The 13,247-nt window shown below is 40.1% G+C and overlaps 1 protein-coding gene across 4 annotated transcripts in view; it reads right to left on the bottom strand.

The window, feature by feature from the left end:
- Positions 1 to 8,751, bottom strand: part of rilpl1 (Rab interacting lysosomal protein-like 1) — a 15,929-nt gene extending 7,178 nt beyond the window's left edge. For 3 of the 4 annotated variants that reach the window (XM_005720047.1, XM_005720049.1, XM_005720048.2), the window contains exons 1-5: positions 8,145 to 8,751; positions 4,905 to 5,052; positions 3,923 to 4,041; positions 1,516 to 1,761; positions 649 to 795 (exon numbers count right to left, since the gene is read on the bottom strand). In XM_005720047.1, coding sequence (XP_005720104.1) covers positions 649 to 795; positions 1,516 to 1,761; positions 3,923 to 4,041; positions 4,905 to 5,052; positions 8,145 to 8,432 — 948 coding nt within the window. In that variant the 5' untranslated portion in view covers positions 8,433 to 8,751. The remainder of the gene's footprint in view (positions 1 to 648; positions 796 to 1,515; positions 1,762 to 3,922; positions 4,042 to 4,904; positions 5,053 to 8,144) is intronic. The other variant, XM_005720050.1, reaches the window with a different exon arrangement.
- Between the last annotated feature and the right edge of the window lie 4,496 nt (positions 8,752 to 13,247).

The raw sequence follows: 13,247 nt of genomic DNA, 5'->3' as shown, positions 1-13,247 counted from the left end.
TTGTTTAGCACGTCAGATGTTTCCATCAGTGTGGTGAATACTGTTGAGCGGCTAAAAAAACCTCAACCATGAGCTTTCATGTCATTAGCTGCACTAACTGGCTAGTTAGAGCTGTCATTCATTTATCATTTATGACATTTTTCTGAATGTGTTTTAATGTGTTTCGAAACATAACATCAATTGTAGTTAATATAAAAGTCTTAAATGTAGCTACATTTTTAAAAAAACCATTGTAGTACTCTTGTTTTTTTATTCTTTCTTACCACTATTACAGCAGAGAAATAAAAAAGAAACACTTAATTGTAGCTTTTCCTGCTGTCTGTGTTTCAATCTCAGGGTGCATGAAAGGACAGATTCAAGTGTCGTTGAAGGCTGGGCTCTTGCAGTATTCTATATTTAGAGGGGTCATGAGTGCACTTGTCCAGAAAGTCACTTAGCTGTGGAGAGGAAATCCTACTGATACTCTGTTAGCTTTCTGACACCCATGCAGAGTTGTTTCAGCACAGTCCACATGTCACAGAAATGTTAGTCTACTATCTTCCTTTGTTTATACCCACAAGGCTAATGTTCCATGGGGAGGAGTGCAGGTTTGGAGTTAGAGTCAGGACAATCACATCACTCTAGTTCCAATCAGCACATTTGCATTACCCAAAGCAACACTGCATCGTCCTCAGCATCCTCGTGTGTCTCTGGGCTGAGGGAACCACACAGAGGCCACGATACACCATCAACCCCCCCGGGTGTCAGCTCTGAGGAGCCCTCAGCCCCCACCAACACTGTAGCAATTTTACCACACTGGTGAGGCAAAAGACAGTTTGTGAGACATATAAATAAACTATTGAGTTGCTCCGAGGATTTGTGGTGCACAATCTACAGTTCAAATAAAAGATGGTGGTTTGAACAACTGCATGTGAAAATGATCAGATCTGTTATACAATGCAAACGATTTGCATAACATGCTAGTTTGTTTGCTCATTTCTCACAACAAGTCAAGAGAAGATCAAACTAAAAGGTTAGCTTCACACAAAGATGGAAGCTGGGGGAAACTTCCAATAATGTTTCTTTTATTATTTTTCACCATCATTTTCTGTTCCAATGTATGTACAAATATTCCAATACCTCAGGCTTCAGACTACCCTAACTAAAGTATTTTTTCTGTGTTTGGCTCTGTATGACATTATGACAGTGGATATTCCTAATATGGTCATCTCACATTGGCCCCACCTACTTGCTAGTACAAAACTTCTGTGTTTTGTTTGCAAAGGGCAGTGAAGAAGAATTTGGGGGAATTTAGCAAAAACATCTTGTTTCACACAGAGAATGACCTGAAGGGCTTCACCAAGGCCCAGCATAAGATAGAGAAGGATTATTTAACTATATAACATACAGAGAGTCCAAAAATTAAGAAATATAGAGCTTGTGTAATAGGTCCACATTAAAGTAAGCAATGTTATCTGTACAAAAAACTAAAACGTGAAAAGAAAAAGTTATGCTCAGTTTTCCCTGTGCTGTTACCTCTGCGGGTGAAGGAGGCTGAGGTGGGGGCTCGTCCGGGTTCTGAGCAGGCAGCTCTCCTTGAAGCCGTTCCCTTAAGCGTGCCGCTTCCTGTCGAAGAGCAGCAACTTCCTGTCCCCGAGCCTGAGCACTGGCCTCCAGCTCAACCTTCTGTTCAATGAGAGCTTTCCCTTGAGCTTCTACCACAGAGATTTTATGGCGCAGGTCATGGTTGATTTTCATAAGTCGAGACTGTTGCTGCTGGAGCTGGAGAAAGAAACAGAGAGACAATGGGCTGCATGGTCTCGCGTTTCTCAGAACTGCCACACAGGAGGTAAAAGCCACCCATCAAAGGTAAGAGCACGCATTTTCAGGCAATCTGTCTGAGGAGATATTGATTGTGCTGTACTGGGTGACACACAAACATTAGTGGGTGTCAGGGGGTTTCTAAAGCCACAGAACAAATGAACAGCTGAATTCATGGACAAGTGAAATAATATAAATGACTGAAATGGAAATTCACTGTTAATATCCTAAAATACCTGGGCCTTAGCATTTCAGAGTGCGAGTGCCTAGGCTGCCTTTCCCAGCATGACAGCAAAGGAAACCAAATGAGTGACGTCTGAGTACTCAACTTCACTGTATATCTAAAGTAAGTTTCACATGTGGAAAATCTTGGACTAAAGAACATTTTGAAGTCTCACAATGCACATTATTTTTCTACCTACCCATGCGTACAAATTCACATAACTCCTGAAATGTTCAGGAACCTTTACATATCAGCCTTTACTTGGCTGATATGTTTCCTGTTTTGAATGTTCAACTGTAGTATCACATACTATCACATAGTTCTGTGTTGTGTCTTATCTGCCTATCCAAGTTTTTTTTCTTCAGATCTCTAGTAGCTATTTTGGTGTCTCATCTGTCCTCTGCTGTCTCCCATCCTGCTCACAGTAAACAGGAAGGTTATGACAACATAAACTGTTCCCTAAACTGTATTTTTTTGTCATAATTAGATCATTAACCCATGTTAATTATCATTTTACTACACACATAAGCACATGTCTTGGTATCAGTCTTATCTATGATGTTGTATGCAGCTGTATTCACAAGCTAAAGTGTGAGCTGCTGATATTTATGTTAGTAATGGTTTAGTTTTCTGACAAAGATTTGGAAAACCAGTAGATCAATAGTAGATTAGCTGACTTGCTAAAGAATCTTCTTCATCGACATCCTGAACTTGAGGCCACAGCATTTTTACGTTCCCTTTATCCACCACCTCATCCAGGACTCATCCATCCTTTTTAAAAATACTTCCATATTCATAGCAGAGCTATGGCCAAAGGCCAAAAGATGAGTTGTGTAACCTCTTCTGTAAACATGTATAACCTCTCTCGCTCTGAGAGAACCAAAAACCTGCATATTTGCATTTTGCACCAGCACATTTTGGGGGTGTTTAATGCATAACTGGAATGACAGATCAACAGATCCGGGGCTCTTTTTTTTTTTTTTTACAAAAAATCTGAAGCTTTGATGCCTATGGTGACACGTCAAAATGTCTGCTGAGAAAAAGGTTTTATTGAACCTGACATTAAAAAACTGGCTCTGCTGTTATTTTCTGGAAAGCCATCTTGTGAAATTTTACATGTTTATTGGAGAAATTTTAGTCCTCTATGTCAGTTTCTGACTCGTTGACCTTTTCCAGATCTATGGCCATGTCTTCAATTTGCTACACTGGTCTGTAGTGATGTCCTTTGCATGACCTTTACTCTGGCTTGTTCACACTACACTGTCGCATTTAGGTGGGGTCTCTTTGTTATCTGAAACCTAATCTATACAAAAGAAATACTCACAGGCAAACAAAACACATCAAACACCCTTCATCTGATAATGTGAGACATTGTAAATTATACATGTAGGCTATTTGTTTTTGAGACTTGTATGATCCACTTCAAAGGTTTGTAAAATCAAGATAAAGAAGTTAAATTATTTGAGACTTTGCAGAAATTATGTACGAAAATAAACAAATACTTTGCACATTTCCAGGGTTTCTTAGCCTATGTTGAGGTGGGAAGCTAGAACTTGAAGGTAGGGAACTTGGGCAATCTGATAAAATAATCTTAAGAAACAAAAGTCTGATCAATGATTGGAAAACTAATTTGTTACAATCTATATATAGCTATTTTTAAATAGATGCTCGGAAGACCCATTCTATCCCTGAACTTTCTTTTAACCTTTTTTTAAACAGTAAAACACTGGCAGCAAATATGTCTGCTTAATACTGAGCCAAAACATTTGCTGCTCATCTCGATCTAACCAGGCCTCTCTTATATTTAAAATATAGAAAATATCTGAATTCTTTATAATTCACACAAGAAGAAAAAAAACAGCCTCTTCTCATTGAGGCACCGAGTTTTTGTGTCCTTACTGCTTCTATGTCCTCGTTTTTTAGAGTCAGTTCACGGTCCTTGGCTCGAATCTCATCTCTCTGCTTGTCCACCACTTCTTTGAGCTTCTTCATCACCTGCCTCTCCCTTTCTGACATACCTGGAAATCGGTGACAGAGGGGGAAAAATTGTCAGCCATAAAAATAAACAGGACAAATAGATTTTTCATCTGGGCTGACAGGCAGACGTGAGCTCTGATTTGTGTGTGAGGCTGGCAGGTGTGCTTGTACACTGAAGCTAGTCTGTGCGTCAGGGTGACTGTGGCCTCTGTGTGAGACCACGGAGAAGCCTCTGACGCAGGGATGAGACTGGCTCACCATTAACACAGAGAAGGCTCCCTTTGTTTGTGTTTGTATCTGAGTGTGGTACACAGCAGAGAGAGAGAGGGGGACACACACATGAGAAACGTATCGAGGGCAAACGGACAAGTTTCGGGGCGCACACGGCAGAAACTTTAACTGAATTTCCAGGAAAATCAGCAAAAGACAAGCTGTTTCATGCTCTGCTGTGATGTAAACATTACTAGGTATTAGCAGGTTTTGAGTGGTAGCATGCAGACTCCCAACACTGAAGCAGGAGTCTGTTATTTGGAATTATTATCAGGAACATGCTCAGAGTGTTAGTAAAAAAAAATTACCAATGCACATGTTTCAGAAATCCGACAGTAACTGCAAAGCTCTTTGTAGGAACAATGCATAACCACACTTTCCCTGAAAAGTGATGAGCCTACTTTTGACTCGATTCAATCTTGGTCTCAAAGACTTGCGTAGAGGGCAGTAACATTTCTACACACATATTAGTGAATAACACATAATAATGTTTTAAAGCAACTGACTTGTAAGTCATTCACATTCTCAGTCACTTGTAAACTGGTGTGTATCATGAAAAACACACATACAAACACATTTTCTTTTTCTTTTAAGCTAGACAGTACTTTGCTTTGATGGAGCCCCACATCCTCACCCTCATGCCTCTGCAGCTCCTCCTCGCTCATGGGGTCTTTCATGGACATATTGGTGAGAAGGGTTTTGTTCTCTTCCTGCAGCTGAGCAATCTGGGAGAGCAAATCCTGAGCTTCTCCCCTCCACACATCCTCCACCAGCTCCAACTCCTGCGCTCAGACACATACACACATACTGTTATACTGTACATGTATCATTACCGATCACGTTTGTTATGGCTCGGTAAAACTTGAGTTAAAAAATCGGATTGAAGGCCTCATTGCATTGAGGTTTTTTTGCTGCCTGACTGCAAGGTGATTGTACATAAAAGCAATATTACCAAGCACTTATGTACAGACCTGCTTCCCTGGTTCAAAGAAACCATTTTAAAGCCAACAAGCAATTTCACTGCAAACATTCGCAATAATTTTGGTTGTGTAATGGGAGGATCAATGCATTGCTCCACTTTGGTCCTGACTATCTCAACAACAACTGGATGGACATAGTTTCTACGAGCATTTATGGTGCCCAGACCGGCATTACGAAACAAAACTGGCACTGCTGTGGTCTTCTGAGTTTTTCCTCTTTGTGGTTTATGCGCATGTGTAAGAAAAAGAAATCTCAACATCTCTAACTTTCAGAATTTACTGCAGTAATTTGCTTTTAAAGAACACAATTGTCATATCAAAGAGTAATGCGTTAATGACAAAAGCCTATAAAACACAATCGAATTGACTTGCTTTAAATTGTGGAAATATTTTGGCAGATACTAAAAACGAAACATCTTCCTCAAGTCAGTCACTCAGACCTTGAATGATTCATATAGCAACTGGAAAACCAGGAACAAACAGGAAACAGGAAGCATGAGTCATTCTGTTCATATTGTCAAAGCAGCCACATTAACAAGAATGCATAATTTGCTGTTTGTACTTCATTTTTCCAGTTTACCTGTGAATGAATAGGCAAACATCACTATTACTTTGAAAGTGTGATGCATGTTTTTCAAATGTGATTCCATATTTAAATGTTTATTTTCAATGATATCAGAGGTGACTGTATCCGAATCGTTGCTGAACAGCTAGTTAGGATTCTGAGCAAAAGTAAGAGTTGCAGTCATCAACAAGAGAGAATTTTAAAGACCTTTTAAGGATTGTAAACATGCAAAATTTGACACGTTGGTCGCTACCATGGTGAAGGTACCACGGGAGGCTACGCAGACTGTGCACGGGAGGCGTGGAAATGACGGATTCTGTGGACATGTGCCATTTCACACTGCTCCGAGGCCTGCTGGAATCAGTTTCATTGATTTTAGTGGGAGCATGTGCACTACACATGTGCAACATATGCTACATGTTCAGTCATTGGGTTCATGACAAAAACAAAACAAAAAACCTACACAAAGTTTTATTATTATATACACTGCTGCACAACTCTTACATTAGCTTTTATATACACAAAAGAAAACTGTGCACGGAGCCAATAAACACTACACCGCATATTTTCACTGTGGATGTGAACTTTTCATTTCCATGTGAAAACTGTGCTGGCTTCAAATGGCCTGTGAGTTGCAGCACAAACAGCCTTCTCCACTTTATCACGGTCACGAGACAGTTAATATGTGAACCACTGGCTCAGTCACTGTCACGAGAAACTGACACTAACTTTTTTTATAGCACTGAGCAGTCTGAGTGTCCGGCTTATTTCAAACCCCAAACACAGGATCTACTTTTAGATTCACAAAGATGGAAACTAAATGAAAACATTTAAAGCTCGATGCTTTAATGCACTGCATTTAGATTTTACTTGACCATTTCATAATACTTTACATTTAGATTCCAAAGGGAAATGTACTTTTTACCCAGTTCCTTTATGTCTGTCAACTATAGCTACTTTCAGATTATATACAAATATATAATTGCCTTATAAAATACAGCATGTGGTTAAGGATGATTTTTTTCCTTTCATGGTGTATGAATACATTTTTACTCCATAAATTGTTTTTAGTGGTTCTTGAACCATTGGAAAAAGAAACCCATTCCTAGACATTTCTAAAGTTTACCCAACTCCTACACCAATGAATATGAATTAATAATTTATACTCACCTCACTACCACACTGGATGAATCTATATCTAGATTTAGAATAAGTACCATCTGTATGTAAAGTCATTTCAACCACTGGAGCTCCACCTCAACCAACTTCAGTCACAGACTGTATTTAAAACGGGACATAATGATGAAGGATTTGATCTGACAGGAGTGCTTGATGATACCACGTACAGCCACACTGTGACACTGTATTCATACTGTAGTGATTTTTTAATCAAAGTAAGCCTCGCCCCAAACCTGATTTGTCGATTTTACTTTAAATATGACTAGAATTTACTAAATTAACATCGTATGTTATTAAATGAGACTTGAAAAGGCAATTCAGATCATAAGTTCACAAAGTAAGTGTTTGCCAAGATTATAAATCATGTCAGAAACAGGATCACTTTATCGTAGACTTCTTTCTAATCTAACTTCCGTTTGAAACCAGAGTCACTTCCCCCGCTATCTATTAAAAAAAGTAAAGGTTTAGAAATTTCACCTCCTGCTTCACTTCTTAGAGCTTATGTCCAGCTTTTATTCTGACTGAAACACAAAAATGCTACTTACTATGGCTGCAGCTATGATGTTTTAATTTTTTGACTATTTTGTGCATTTCTATTTAGTGTTATACATTAATAATGTGCACTAAAAGCATTTTATACATGTTTTACTTTCAGTACTTGCTTTTATTTAAATATAATGGAAAAAAAGACTCTTTTAGCAGGGCATCCTTCCTGTTATAGGATTTTTACTTAAGTAATTGTTACCACTATCCACGTGCCTTGTAATGCTTTTTGTCGATATTTTACTGTTTGTTGTTTTCTTGTTTTTTCTATGGTTGAGTGCAAAATATTACTATACAACATTGACTGTAATGGATCATATTAATACTCTGTGTACGTGTAGGGGTGTTGTTGTTGTTCAACTTGTTTAACATCCAAAACTTTATTGTGCCTGATTCGTTTTAGAGCAGAGTGACACTTTGACTCTGATCACATTATAAATGTAGGACATTTCACTGTGGTATTAGTATTGTCCTAGGAAGACGATCTGAACACGTCCTACACGGATCAAAAACATAGTCTGACAGTCACTGACAAATTAAATCTTGACTTCCACTTTTATTCTGTATAGCAGAGAGTGATTGGCTCTGTGGCTGTGCAGTGTGAGACCTTTCTGTGCTTCTTCTCCTTCTCCAGCCGGTCTATGCGCTCCAGACGCAGCTTGTCCAGCTCCAGCCTCAGCTCTTCGGTCTCCGGGCTGATGCTGCTGCGGCTCACCATCACCTCCAGGATCTCCAGGACCCGCACCACTTTGGGCATGAGCCTAGACAGAGCCTCGCAGCCATACTGGTCTATGATCCGCTCAAACTCCTGCCCCACCACTGCGGCGATGTCATACACGTCCATCACCGTGAGGTCAGCCACATTTTTCTCCAGGGCCGACCCGAAGTCCTCCATGTCGAGATAGTTTGTCCCTCCCCGGTTTCCTATTATGTTCCCTTCGCCGCTACAAACTTCCTCCCCCGTGAAGAACAAGCCTGCTAAGTTACGCTTTATGTCCTCAGCTTGATACGCGGTGTCCAGAGACTCCTGAAAGCAGCATATAACACTGGAACTACTGCATATCCATCACTAGCGGCTCAGTCCAGCCTTCCGTTTGGTTTTTTTGAGATACATATCGCCTAAGTGCCATCGCTGTCCCGCCGGAGCTGCGGTGCCCTGTAAGCTAGCAGCTACCACTGTCAACCACTACAAAAGTAAACTTCACAATTTCGGCAGCACGTTTCAAAATAAAACCCGCAAGGAGAAAGATATTCCAACCTCTTCTCATATATTCATAATTGAGATGTTTTAACTAATGCAAAGCAAAGCAATGTGCTTTTTAACAAATAAAAACAAGATTCCAAAACGTTACTTTTAAGTAAAGATGGAAAAACCATTTAATTCTATTCTTATACAACAAAAAGTAAAGGCTCATTCATTGAAGTAACATTAGAAGCACACTTATCGACTCCTGTATATCAAAATAAGCCCTTCCAAAATTAAATAGCTTCCAACTGAACACGAAGAAACAACTGCTATGATTTTATGGTCAAAACATCTGTGTATGGTGTTGAAGAAAGATCAACAGAATTTTAACACGGGGCCGAGTCAGCCTTTCAGGTAATACCTGAAGGCGACGCCTTAAAGAACATCTTATTTCCTGGCAAAAGGGGGAGTATCTTGAGGGAGTGTGGGTAAGGCTAAAATTAAATATGAAACACTGAAAGCGCCTACCTTAGAAAATTTCAACATACCTCGAAGTAAAACGTGGTGGAACGCTGATATATTTTGCATCACCATGTCACTAGTAACGTCATCCCTTTTTGCATGTGCTGTTCATGAGGGCCATGACCTAGTGTATCCACTGCTGTTCCTATGGAGATCAATAGTCTTATCTCAGTGGACAAAACAATAATTTAACAGTGCAGCAGGTTTGTACAGAGTACCAGTTGTGAATACACTGTTACCTTGTACCGTATATTATTGCTTTTATTTTAAATATGATGAAGTCGAACGCCGGTTGCCTTTCCCTAACTTTACTTCCTGTTTGGTCCCTGCGTGAATCACAGTGGCTACTTCCATAGTGGTGAGGTTGCAGTTTGTATTGCGCATGACTGAAATAAGAGACGGACGAGGTCGCTGTGTGCCTAAAACGCCTAAAACAACGCATTACTCTTCAACTAAACCGAATAAAGTGTGCTTTATGGGGGGGGTAATCCAAGTCTACATAGAGTCTTTGAACATTTAATGAATCCAGAAATAACAGAACTGCATTCATATTTACTTATGTCATATTTTATGAATTGTAACACTGGGTTATAATAACAATTATAGGAACAATGATATATAAAGGAATATTTCTAAATGTTAACAAAGAAGGAAAGAGAAGTTTAGGGCTTTGAGAATTTTACTGTTCATAAACCAGCAATCTAAACATTTAGATTTGTAAATTTTGTGTCAACAAATCTTTTGACAAATCGTCCCAGCTTTACTTTACACCTGACACTCATACTGAAGTCAGTTAGATGTATATATGAAGATCTTGCTGTGAGGCAGCAGTGCTAACCAACGTGCTGCCCACTTCTACAAATAAAACATTTTTACTCAGCTGTGCAATGTAGTTTGTAGTTTTTCAGCGTAAGTGTTTGAAAAGAAGAATAGCTGTCTGTGGGGGAAATTAGCTGAGGCTAAGAAGGATATGTGTTGTGCGGAAAGAGTTAGAGAACTGGATTAACTCTGTTACTTGAGGGCTTGAGTGGCTGAGGACCAGGAAGGGTCATTGTGCAGGTAGGGACATTTCTGGAAAGTCCTTCACCTTATAGGTGATAGATTCTGGTGGTAAGCAGCTGATGGTGAACTCAGATTTCCTCAGAGCAGCATGAGGAGAACAGGAGAGGTTTTGCATGGCTTGGCACAGACTGGCAACAAGGTAACTAAGTTAGTCAATGACAAGCAGAGACATAGCAAAGACAATCTGGCAGAGATCTGCTACACCATCCAGCCCCCAGGTATGAGAAGGACAATCTGAGCAGAACTCCGCCCACAGGCAAACCCACAGAGCCCACTTCCACCTAGAACTCAAAGCGACTTTTACAAAGTGAGAGAGGAACAGAAAATAAACACAAAAACATCAGACCCTGTACAAACCATGACAACTATGTTGAGAAATGAGGGTTGAAATGTGGGGAGATTTCAAACTGTGGATTTTTGAGAAATATAAGAGCAGGTTATCACTAGCTGGCTAACCTAAATGCTAAGATCCTCAGAAGTGAAAAATGCCCATTGTGTGCTTATGTAAAAAATTTTAAGCCCAATAGCAAAAACTGTGACTAACAAAGAAAGGATAAAGGTTGAAGCATATGGAAGACAGAAAAATAAAAAATGAATAACATGCATTAATGCATGGTAAAGATGAGCTCGATGAATCATGGGAAGTCCAAGGTTAATCAAAAATGGAAGTTTTAAGCCACGTGACTGTTAAAAATCACATTCTTTAAGAACAGAGGAATGCCACTTTCAGGAAGTCAAACATCTTTCTTTTGTTTTTCAAGAGGAGCCAGAGGATCATAAGCAATGAGTCTGTAGGACTACTGATGATCAGGCTTTCAGATATCTTAAATGTAATAAATAAAGCACAGTCAAAAGACAAGCAGCACCTTAACGAGAGAAACAAAAACAGATACACAAACTTAGCATCTTCTTGTGTGAGTGTGATAATGAGGGTGAGAAGCTAAAATAATGAATCCCCTTCCTTGCACAGAAGAGGCCTAGGCAACAACGAGGAGGGGCAGTAGGAGGGGCAACCCTTCATCCTCTATGACTATGTTGTACTGAAGTTGAGGCACAGCAACCCCAGACATATAGACATATACTGGCCACACAAACACAACAATGCACAAAAATACACATCCATCCATGTTGATGTGTGTATGAACAGAGGGTGGGTGCTGGGATGTAAAACTTGAGAAGGCGAGAAAGGAGAGTAGGCTCCAACTGGCTCAGTAGGTACCTCAATTCCCCATACTACCCTGCCACACAGTGGGAATAAGTGGGCCTCCTGCAACCACATCCCGGAGCACCCCAACATCCAAGGCCAGAAAAAACGAGATAAGGGTCTCTTTTACAGAGTGAGGGAGGGTGGCTAAAGTCAAGAGTTGTTCATTGGGTGGGAACGTACTGCTTTGGCGACACATTTGATATGCATCTAGACAGAAAGTGTTGAGTCCAGAACGACACCCAGGTGGCAAATTTCTGGGCATAGCCAGATGGTGCAACTGTCTACATCAATGAATAGTCTTCCAGATTAGAGCCATGGGAGCTGCAACCAAGAGCCGTTTTATTACTGTTGACCTTGAGTAAATTAATATGTCTGACTCTTATCGAAACAGATTTTGGCAGTGTTCTCAACAACAGCATTCACATAGCATTTGGGAGTTCATAAGCAGGTGGCAGCACCTGTTGGTGCGCCTTAGTATCAGTGGCGTCAGACACTTGGCCCTCAGCATCTGCTACCACTCTTTTCCTTGGTAGGAGGGGTTTAGGTGACTTTCTGCTTTATAGCATAAATTGGTCCAACAGATGAATATGAGTGAGACTGGTCATGTTTGATAGACACCATAGCTGAGAATGTTTAATTTCTGTGGTAGGAGTACAAGCATAAGATGTGGTTGCAGGTGAGGGATTAAGTGTTAAAGCTTCCTGTGCACATTCCCACTTACATGCAACTTCCAGAGCTTGAAGCAGTAGATAGAAACCAGCAACAAGGAGTTACATTGCTGGCTCACCAGTGTTAGGGAATGCATCTGATACCAGCCTTATAAGTTCTGCAGCATATAGTCCTCCTGGTAGGATATGCCTGGATAACGGAGCCTTCGTGGTGGAAGCTGTTTTGCCACCAAACATTTTTGAAGGTTAATGTCTGACACTCATCCAGTGCTGTTGTCGTTAATGTGATCCAATCACAAAATGATTAAAATATTGTGAATAGAAAACCTAAAGAAAACTGAACAATACAACTTTATTTCAGACAATTATCTCATTTTTAATATAGCCATCAGTGTTATAATTCAAATATTACCATTTAATTTCCAAATTAAGAGCACAAAGAAATGTTGATTTGAAATTCCTCTAACACAAAATTTTCAGGAGCCTTAACAAGTGATGCATGTAGAGGTAAAAGTCAGTGTTTCCAAAATATGAAAGCGTTTTTTTTTTCCTCTAGTGAGTGATTAGCTTAAATCTTTAAGTCAGATTCCTCCTCAGTCAGCTTCAAGATTCTCCTGTTCCATGTTCACTCCGTTTGAACTGCCAATAGAAGAAAAACAGGACGCATGTAAACACCACCTACTCCAAATATCCTTGGGATAAGATGATTATAAAACTTTAGTAAGAGAAGCACTCACCGCATTCTTCAGCAAGTTCCCAGATTTGGTAAAGATATTTGTTTTTTTTAGGCTTAGTTTGGTGTGTTGCTCTGTGCTGTTATGTGAGGCAGCCTGGGTCTGTTTAGGCTGAGCAGGACTGGATGTGGGTTGTGAGGGTTGTGACAATGAGTAAGAGTGAGGATTTAAGTTACTTTGGTTTGGAGTGTAGGGCTGAGATGGTGTGAAAGGCTGTGGTGGGATATACGGCTGGTAAGGCGTGTAGGTCTGAGAAGGCGTGTAGGTCTGAGAAGGCGTGTAGGTCTGAGAAGGCGTGTAGGTCTGAGAAGGCGTGTAGGTCTGAGAAGGC

Source organism: Pundamilia nyererei, unplaced genomic scaffold, assembly GCF_000239375.1.
Source record: "Pundamilia nyererei isolate P.nyererei 1_Seehausen unplaced genomic scaffold, PunNye1.0 scaffold00002, whole genome shotgun sequence".
NCBI classification, from domain to species: Eukaryota; Metazoa; Chordata; class Actinopteri; order Cichliformes; family Cichlidae; genus Pundamilia; species Pundamilia nyererei.
This window is presented reverse-complemented; position numbering and strand designations above follow the sequence as displayed.